Source organism: Solanum tuberosum, unplaced genomic scaffold (assembly GCF_000226075.1).
Source record: "Solanum tuberosum cultivar DM 1-3 516 R44 unplaced genomic scaffold, SolTub_3.0 scf00063, whole genome shotgun sequence".
Taxonomy (NCBI): Eukaryota; Viridiplantae; Streptophyta; class Magnoliopsida; order Solanales; family Solanaceae; genus Solanum; species Solanum tuberosum.
In genome coordinates, this window is record NW_006238988.1 from 1,068,355 (window position 1) to 1,079,033 (window position 10,679).

General features: G+C 34.9%; 1 protein-coding gene across 1 annotated transcript; it reads left to right on the top strand.

Annotated features, from left to right (window-relative positions):
- Window positions 1-7,079: 7,079 nt before the first annotated feature.
- Window positions 7,080-8,115, top strand: LOC107060170 (uncharacterized). Its single transcript, XM_015307746.1, has 2 exons — window positions 7,080-7,717; window positions 7,806-8,115. Exons 1-2 carry the CDS (start codon window positions 7,080-7,082, stop codon window positions 8,113-8,115), a joined length of 948 nt encoding a protein of 315 aa, XP_015163232.1.
- The last annotated feature ends 2,564 nt before the right edge of the window (window positions 8,116-10,679 follow it).

A 10,679-nucleotide genomic window follows, 5' to 3' on the forward strand; every position in this document is an offset into this window, starting at 1 on the left:
GAAATCGATGTTTCCTCTCTTGTTCAAATGTGAAAATATTTTAAAATCTTTGGGAATATATAGTCCCCATATAATTCTTTGAAGAAATGAACTTCAATCTTTACTCTTTACTTAATTTAAACTTTAAGTCTTAAAACAAAGTTAAAACGTTTGCGAAAGACTTTTAAAATTTTATGAACTTCTCTTGACTTGCTTCTTAACTTCTAAACTTGACTCTTAACTTTCCTTGAATTGAATTATGGATTCAAGGTTCATGATCTCATGTTTATGGATGATTTCATGATGTTTAGACGTACCTTAGAGTGTTGGAATCAACTAGAAAACATAGGTACGTTGCTAAGGAACTAGTACGGAAAGAAGAGGAAAAAATAGGGTGAACTGGCGTCCATGGCGCTCTGAGAGGCATGGGACACCAGAGCCCAAAGTTCAAAGACCCCTGCTTGGGGCTCTGAGAGGGGCAACGCCTCAAAGGCAAAAGATCAGAGAATTTTTCTTGGGGCTATGAGAGGGGCGATGCCCCAGGCCCCTGCCCCGGTGCCTCCGATAACTCCGCTGAATTGAATCATGATTGCGTGTGGGTGAACTAACCCAATGCTATGTGATCTCACATACCTCGTAGGATTTAATTCTTGGCGAAATCCACAACCAAGCTCGAACGTTCTTGACGATTCTTGATTTCTCTTCTCCTTTCTCCTCTTTTCTCTTTTCTCCAAGCCCTAGCATGAACTTCAACTTTTCTAAAATATGATTTTACCCCAATTAAACTCCTAAAAACGAATTAAAACAATTGGTTAAGGAAAAGACTAAACTACCCTTCCAAAATCCGGTTTTAGACTTTCCTTATTTGAACAGCCCAACTTCAAATGGTCATATCTCACTCATACGAACTCGGAATCATGCAAACTCAGCGGCATTTTGGAAATATTATTCCAAGATATTTCCTACGATATCTGGAACACACCTAACACATCCTGAGCTAGGAGTTATGGTCGTTTGAAGTTGACCAAAATCTCAACTTACCATAGTTGATAAATTTTCCAAATTTTTATATTCTTTCCAAAAATGGATATTTCCAATTCTCAACTTCTTCCTAGTTATTTCAACTTGAGATATGTTACAAATAAAGGGGGTGATGAGAATTGGCAAGAAGGGCAAGCTAAGTTCGCGATACATTGGTCCAATTGAGGTCTTGAATGTGTAGGGCCAATGGCTTATAGATTGGCTTTACCCCCTAACCTATCGGTATTTCATGTGTCCATGCTGAAGAGATATCACGGTGATGGGGATTACATCATAAAATGGGACTCATTTTTGTTAGACAAAGACCTTCGGTATGAGGAGGAACCAATTGCAATTCTTGATCGTGGCGTCCGAAAGCTGAGAACCAAGGAGATTAAGTCTGTTAAAGTTCAATGGAAGCATCGTCAAGTTGAGGAAGCTACTTAGGAAACCAAGAAGGACATGCGAAACAAGTATCCCTAGTTGTTCGTCGATCCAGGTACTACTCCATTCTTTCTTTAGCATATTTTCCTAAGTTTGTCACTCGGGAATGAGTGATGGGTAAATTGGTATCTATTGTAACGACCGGTTCCCATCGTTATCGAAAAGCCAATGGGGAAAAATTTTGGGCCGGAAAATTTTTTCCTAGTAACTTGGAATTTCCCAACCTAGTCCAGATTTGGACGAAATCGGAGTCAGTAAGGTCTAGGGAAATCTGGTAACAATTGAGAGATCAAATATTGAATTTGACTACATGAGTGGATAGCTAAGACATTAAGGAACTCGTACGACTTTACGTAATTGAATTAGGGCGAGTAGAACTCTCGAAATAGATCTCAGTGTGAACGGGTAGTTTCTGAGTGTCATCGGTTGAAGGTGTGTTGTGAAATGCGGGTTTGAGACTCTAATTACGATGTTCTCTCTCCGCGCAAGCCGCCAGGGTGGGATTTATTCCGTCAGGGTGAGGCCACTGTGGTGGGTTGGGGCCCGCCATAGCGAGCCAGTCGTGAATTAAGTCGGAAATAAACCCCAAATCACTACAAGAATTAAGGCCTTTAACGAAGGGATATTTGGTCGCTAAAAGTCCTATTCCGGTCGTTATTGGTCAATAACAACTAAATGAAATCCGGTCGTCGCCGATCGTTAAAAGCTCCATCGTTAAAGGTTAACGACCGGTTTGAAATCCGGTCGCTAAAATTCTTTAGTGACAATAATAAATTCAGTCGTTATACCACCTTTTAACGACCGAAATTCCCTTCATTGATTGTTACTCCAATCACTAAGAAACTTTAAATACGATGACATATCCTGTCGTTATGAGTGCTTTTTGAATTATTCCTTGGCTAATTATATGTTAATTTTCAGCAATTAAAAATGCAACCATTAAATAACTATGCATTCAAATAAGTAACCAAAACGTACAAAATAATCTGTCCATATCGAATTTCATAGTAAAATAAACAAAACCAAATCATCACTGCCAAAAATATACCAAATTAATAGTATGATATTTTATGTGTTCACTCTTAAGACGAATAAAAATGTAATAGTAGCATATATATAATGGAAACATCTTTAAAAACCTCCAAGCAAAAAATAAGTTTCCTTCCACTTTCAACGTTTTCTCTAATATGTTCTGTTGCTTATACTGGCTTCCACATTCTTCATAAGCAAGTTATCCGATCTTCAAATCTTTTATCTGTTAAAAGAACAAGTTCATGTAAATTTAGTAACAATCCCAATAACTATTTCTTTTTCACAAAAAAAAATTAATCACAGATAAAGAAAACACAACTTTAATAAGTGTCAAAACAAATTTGCTCTACCAGAAAATTAAACTAATTGAAACTATCCAATAAGAAAGCAAACACAATATAGTCTGAAAGGCAACTCCAAGAATAATCAACATAGAGCTTCTAGCAACTGTCCAAATAAATTTAACTAGCAATAGCAAGCAAACACAATTATAGTTATTCATGTGGCAACATTACCACAGTAAACATGAGATATTGAATATATATGATTAATAATACAATTAAAAAACTATACTTCATACGAAATTAAAAGGATGTTTTCTTGGAAAATTTTGTTATCACAACAACTCGAAACATTTAGCTAGTGTTATCACTTCTACATTATGTGCCTTATACTAGGACGAGACTATCTTTTGACCTAGAGATGTACATTTATGCCAACTATTTTATATATTTTTGTTTACTAGTGATAGGACAGATGAGGACATGAAAATCATGATAAGCGAAAGAACTCTTGTGAGCAAATTCAAATACCGCATGTCTATACGTGAAATGTCTATCAGTTAATGTATGATGTGATAACATAGAGTCTATACGTTCTTAGCACGCTCAATTAGTCAGGATACCACTACAGCTAAAACACAATTTCTAACAACACATGAAGGATGTACATAAAAATTATTCTCTATTAGCTATGGGTTTTAAAATCATCCTGAAACATAAGCGTACAATTTCTAACTACTAAAGCCATGAAGTATCATATTGAAGAAAATGTGCATTTCTTAAATAGAACAAACTTTCTAGAGTAATGATTTCTAATCTATCAAATAAAACCTTAAGGTATTTTAGGCAGTAAATACCATGAAGGCTCATTTATAAATTAAATAAGAAATAATTAATGATGATATACTCATGACTCCATACAATTTTGAAGATATAGTGGACATTAAACATGTTAATGTCAAATAATGAAAGTTAACAAATTTAGACTAAGAAATTTGAGATCAAAATCAAATATTGGGTGGGCTACAAAACCTATTTAGAAGCTGCACTTGATAACATATTATGGTATAAGAAATTTCTCAACTTTATCCCAAAAAGGTTGGAAGGCATATGACAGACTAAGAAAATATGAAAACAACTAAAAGCTGAGTAAATATCTCAAAAGGGCACTCAACATTGAAAGGTTATCTATATAGCAAAGTCATTGAACTTTGACTTGTATAAAAAAAAGTCACTCAACTTAGGTCATTGTATTAATTAAATCACTCAACTAAATTTATTATTGGACTATTTAGTGGCATTGGTGGCTATTGTAGGAAGGATAGTGCTGGAAATTTCTAAATCCAAGAAAAAATGTGAAATGAAAACAAAAGCAAAGAAGGGTGAGTTTTTGGAAATTAGTGTTATGGTTGGTAGAAGAAAAATGTCTGTTGCTATGGTCACAAGAACTCATACAACACTTGAAGGACCATGTTTTTCATAGTTTGGGTCATCCGATTGAGATTTGCTAGCTTGTTTTATATCGACATGTAGATGCATCAGTCAATAGGTGAAAAAGTATGGTAAGTGAAGGTTAACAGAGGAGGACCTTAAATTACATGTAAAAAGTTATCTTGAAACATCCACAAATTCTTGGTATCAATGTAGATGAAAGAAAAACATACGATGATATCTATAAGCTGAGGATAGATTTAACTTATTTTCACTTTAATTTTCTTTAGTATGATAAGTTATGAAATGAAATTGAAGAAGTGAGGATTCATTTAGCCAATCCCAACTTATTTGTGTTGGAGGTGTAATTGTTGTTGTAGCTTATTTTGTTGTTTTTAAAGGTAAAATCATTACTTGTATAGTTGCATTTCTGCAAGAGTTAGTACAAAATAATCATGGCCAGCTTGTACATTCTTTTCCTACAATTTAGTTGTGTGCAAATGTCTTTTCAATGATAAATTTTAGTTGAGTGATTTCATTGAGACAACAACATAAGTTGAGCTATCTCATTAATACAAAACAAAGTTTAATGACTTTGTTAGTTAAATTTCCTAAAGTGAGTGGCCTTTTGAGATGTGATATTCTAAAAGCTCCAGTAATGTAAAAGAAATAAAAACTAGCAACTAACACCACATAATTGAGAAGCACAACAGTATGACTTCTAAGACTCAAATAAAAAATTAACCTATAATTTCATTTCAATATAAAAAATTATACAAAATAGTATGCAAACTAGAAGAAGTCCAGAACATATATATGGATCTCAAAATCTAGAATATCATAAATCACCAATAATAAAAATGTATACCCATTTATACTTTGATTTCTAGAGGCAACAACAAATGAATTGCCTCCAAGTTAAAAAGAATAAATGTTAAAACTAAAAATCTATTCTCCAAATTTAGAAATATGCAAGTAAATTTCCAGAATAATAAGTAATGTTCTCGTTATAAATACACTTCTAACGACAGAATTTATGACCCTTCGTTAAAAAGTGGTCGTTAAAAGTGAGATTTCTTGTAGTAAAATTATTTTATTCTGCACTTTTCGACTTTGAGAGCTAGGAGATGACCCCAGGTTCTTTCTTGACAGTTTTCCACCATTCTTGAGGCTAAAGGTAAGGTTTTTCACTCCCCAAATTCATTTTTCGATCCGTAGAACTTAGTTTCATGGGTAATTATTGTTGGGGAAGGGTTTTGGAAATGTTTGGATGGTGGGAAAAGCCCTAATTTGGATATTGGGATCATGGGTTTGATCTAGGGTTGATAGTGTTGACTTTAATCCAGGTAATTAGATATCGTTGATTGATTCTCGTGTTATATTGATTGTTTGTAGACCAAGAACAAGCGGAAAGAATCCGAAAAGGGAAGGATCAAGTTTCTTAGAGAATTCAAGCTTTGTTCGAGGTAGGTGATGGTTGTGATTTCATGTTGTGTGATATATGTTTGTTCTTGCTTCATTATGATACATGTATGTATGCGAATGTTGCATTATTGATCACACTAATCTTAAATAAGGATAGATGAATAATTGAAAGTCATGAATCATGACTTGATAGTATGATTATGAGAATATACTTGTGATTGTGATTGTGGCTTGTTGAATGGATCAGGTGTTGTGTTCCGACACACTAACTGGGATCGGTTGCCACGTACCGGCATAAACATTGGAACGAGTGTCACGATCCGACACCCTAACTTAGAACGGGTACCACGTACCGGTACACAAATAATTTGGGTGTGGGTTCCATGAGAGGACCATTTACTTGACATAACGGTATATCTTGAGAATTGTGAAATTGTACGTTGTTCGTAAATGATGTTGATATTGTATATGTTCAGTGTATGCATGTTAGTATTATTTTGTAATGGCTTATGTATGTTGCACTTAGTGGGATAGCCGTGTGATCCTACCAGTACACTGTGGTTGTGTACTGATACTGCACTTGCTCTTTCTTTGTTGAGTAAAGGGCATCTTCAAGCGACTATTGACAGACCTCGTTTAGAAGATCAGTGATCGTCATCGAATTCAAGGGTGAGCCAGTTCTTCCGGATTGCCATGAGTTCTCTTTTCGTTTATGTCCCCATTTCGGACTTAGACTAGTACATTAGGATTTTCTTATGTTTAATTGAGTTGTAACTATTTTCTTAGACTTGTTCAACTTTAGATGTTTTGGTACATTGACTTTCAGGTTCTAGGGAATTACTTCAGCATTTGTTTTGTTAGACTTTTGGAGTTTATGGGAACTCTATTTTTCTTTAGCATTTAAACTTGCTTCCGTAACTTTAAATGCCTTAGTTTTGATTAAGTTGTGTAGTTCTTTGGTTAGCTAATTAGTATTAATGGTTCTCCCACCGGAGGATTAGTGTGGGTGTCAATCCCGACGGTCTGGGTCGTGACAGCAAATAACATGTTCCAACCAACCAAATGTATTATCATGTCAACTTAAATTTAATTGACCCAAAGGAAAGAGAAATATATTAAAAGATTCACAAAAAAGATATATTTTAAATAGTCAACTAAATATACTATAAAATAAAGGAAGGGTTAGCTAATAAAATAATTCAGAAAATTGCTCCAGGGTGGAGGTATGAGGAAAATTATGCATTTACTCCTAAGGGTAGAATTTGGATGGTATGGGATTCTAAGTATGTGGATTGTGTAGTGGGAAGTAAGTCTGATCAATACATACAAACAAACATAAGGATTAAAGGAAGTGGTTTGGAATTTATGTTTGTGGCAGTGTATGGGCTACATACAATTAAAGATAGACTGATAATATGGGAGGACCTTAGGAGATTGATTGCCACAGCTCAAGGACCCTTGATGTGCATGGGGGATTATAATGCAGTGTTACAAGCTGAAGATAGACCACAAAGTAGTCAAGTACAAGATATAGAGGTTAAAGACTTCAATGATTTCATAATAGACACTAGTTTGCAGGAGATGAAAACAGTTGGGGGCACATACACCTGGACGAATGGGCATACTTGCAGTAGGATAGACAGGGCTTTAGTGAATGCTGAATGGATGATACAAATGCCAATTATGGAGGTGCATATACTCAGACCAGGGATATCTGATCATTCTCCTTTGAAGATTGCACTAGAAAAGAGGAGCCAAAAGAAGTATAGAGCTTTTAGATTCTTTAACTGCATTGCAGATCATACCAGGTTCCTACCAATAGTAAAGCAAGCATGGCAAGGAGAGACAAATGGGAGCATGAAAGTTGTCTGGAAGAAACTCAAAAGAATCATCAGAGCTATTAAAGAGTTGAATAATACTGAATTCAAGGGAGTTAGGGACATGATTCAGACCATTAGAACACAGCTACATCAAATGCAACATGACATGATAGATTACAGGCAAGTGAACGATAAAAAGGACCAAGAGAAGGCACTGAAACAACAACTAGAGAAATGGAGTCTAATTGAGGAGAGTGCTATGAGACAAAAGTCAAGGGTGCAATGGTTAGATATAGGAGATACACACACAAGCTATATGGTTAAATCTAGGAAATGCAAACACAAGTTATTTCTTTGCTTACATGAAGAATAGGCTGGCACAAAATACTATAACTAATCTTACAACTGCTGCAGGTATCAGTGTGTATTCTCAAGAAGAAATTGAAAAGGAAGCTATTACATTTTATCAGGAACTGCTTGGTCAGAATGCATATAGGTTGCCTAATATGGATAAGCAAATAATGAAGGAAGGTGGGAAGTTGAATAGAGAACAACAATTGAAGTTAGCAGCTCCAGTTACAAAAAAGGAGGTGGTATCTGCTTTGCAGGGAATTAATGATCTAAAAGCTCCAAGGAAGGATGGACTCAATGCTGTTTTTTCAAGAAAGCTTGGCCAGTGGTAGGAGAGGAGGTAATTAATGTTGTCCTAGATTCTTTATATAGGGAAATGTACCAGGCAATCAATTGTACAAATGTAACTCTCATTCCTAAGGTGCAGAATCCAACCAGAATTAGTGAATATAGGCATATATCATGTTGCTCAACATTATACAAAATCATAGCTAAAGTCATCACTGCAAGGTTAAAACCTGTTATGGAAACACTAGTGGATCCAAATCAGTCAGCTTTTGTACCAGGGAGGGCTTTGAATGATAATGTGATATTGAGTCATGAATTGATTAAAGGTATGGTAGACAAGGAATTTCAAAGAGATGTATGGTGAAAGTAGATATGAGGAAAGCATATGATTCCTTGGAATGGTCATTCTTGGAACAGATTCTGGAGGAGCTTCAAATGCCAGCCAAAGTCATTCAGTGGATCATGCAATGTGTTACTACAGTCACTTATTCTATCCAGATAAATGGACATAGCACAACTCCTTTTAAGGCCAAGAGGGGAGTGAGACAAGGAGATCCAATGTCTCCTTACCTATTTGTGCTAGCCATGGATTACTTGACTAGAATTTTAAAGAACTTGCAGAAAAATCTTGATTTCCACTATCATCCTAGATGTAAAAAACAGAACATAGTGCAGTTGAGCTTTGCTGATGATCTGCTAATGTTTTGTAGAGGTGATATCAAATCAGTGAAATGTATTAGAAATTGTTTTATGATGTTCTCTAAAGCTTCAGGTCTGGTTGCAAATGAAGAAAAGAGTAGTGTCTATTTTGGAGGAGTTAATAAACAACAGCAAGAGGAGATTCTACAGTAGCTACAATATGTGAAAGGTGAACTACCTTTTAGGTACCTTGGAGTGCCCTTGAGTACTAAAAGGATTTCCATTGTACAATGTAAACCTTTTATGGATGGGATGTTAAGCAGGATTACAAGTTGGACAACAAAGTTTCTATCATATGCAGGTAGAGCTCAACTTATCAAAAGTGTGTTGTATGCAATACAAATGTTTTGGGCTCAGATATTTGCTCTTCCAAAGAAAGTGATACAAACAGTGGAAAATATGTGCAGAAAATTTTTATGGACAGGAAGCATTGAGACTTCAAAGAAAGCATTAGTGGCATGGGACAAGATGTGTTGGCCAAAAGCAAGTGGAGGATTGAATTTCCTTGATATAGATACATGGAATAAAGCAGCAGTTGGCAAGTTATTGTGGAATTTATGCAAGAAAAAGGATAAACTATGGGTTGTATGGATACATAGTTACTATGGGAAAAAAGGTATATGGAATATCCAAGCTCAACAAGCTTCTTGAGTGGTACAAAAGATATTAAAGGCTGCAAAATATTTACAAGAGGCAGGATTTACTGAGGAGGATATGAACAATATGAAACAGTACAACATAAGTAAAGTGTATTGGCAGATGAGAGGTACAAAGGAGAAGGTAGAATGGAGATCACTAGTGTGGACAAATTTTGGTGCCCCTAAATGGTTGTTCATCATGTATTTGGCAGTGAAAAGAAGGACTTGCAACCAAAGATAGATTGGCAAAGTGGGGAATCATTCAGGCTACTTTGTATTGCATAGGGGACAGGCTACTTTTTGATTTGTAACGTTTACTTGGTAAATAAAATGTTTACTTACCAAAAAAAAATATATACTATAAATAGGACACGAAGGAAACAAAACATCATCATCAAGTGACTTACTGAGCATACACAAAAATTAAGATATGGCTTTCAAAGTGTGGACTTTTTTCCTCATGTTTATGATGATAGAGATATGTAAGTCTTTTACTTGATTTGATCTGTTAGTAACGGAGTATCACACACTTCACTCTAATATTTTCTAAGTTAATTTTGAAAAGTTTCTTGTGCTCAAATATGAAATGTGTTTTTCTATTAATTATAGATTCTAACATTTAATTTGATAGGTGTTTTGCCAAAGGTTGAAGCAAAAGGCACTCCCATGTGTTGTTGCAAGACAGACGCAGACTGTAAACGTCTTTGTGGCGATATCCCTCCCTATTTTTGTGATGGTGAATGTGGGCATCGGCCTCCTAAAGGTCGAATTACAGAAACTAGTGAAAACATAAACTGAAGAATTAAAATTTCATAGCGTGAAATAGAAAGGAATAATATATTTGGAATTTAATTTCTGTTTCATGTAACTTGCAACAAGGCATTAGCCAAATAAGAAAGTGTATTGTTTCCTTCCTTTCTGTTTCTATGTAACTTGCAACAAGGCATTAGCCAAATCAGAAAGCTTATTGTTTCCTTCTTTATGGCATATACCTTTATTTTGATAAATAATCTCATATGTTTTTTTTTTTTAGGGGCATTTCGTTATAAAGAGTCTTCACTTCTTCTTTTTTAGAATTGAACTCCAAAAAATACATTTAGCCACAAAACTTTGGAATTCAACTTTAAGTTGAATTCAAGAATTTTATGAACAACAAAAAGTTGTTTTCACTTTTTGCCCCCAAAATTACTCACTCAAATTTTAAAACAACTCCAATTTGTATTCATTGTCAAACACAATTTTAATTTTAAAATATTTTTTTTTATTTTGAA

Coding starts and splice junctions, on each gene's coding strand:
- LOC107060170 (XM_015307746.1), top strand. CDS start 7,080: ATGGGGGATTATAATGCAGTGTTACAAGCTGAAGATAGACCACAAAGT. Junction 7,718..7,805: donor CAAAAGTCAAGGGTGCAATG/GTTAGATATAGG, acceptor CATGAAGAATAG/GCTGGCACAAAATACTATAA.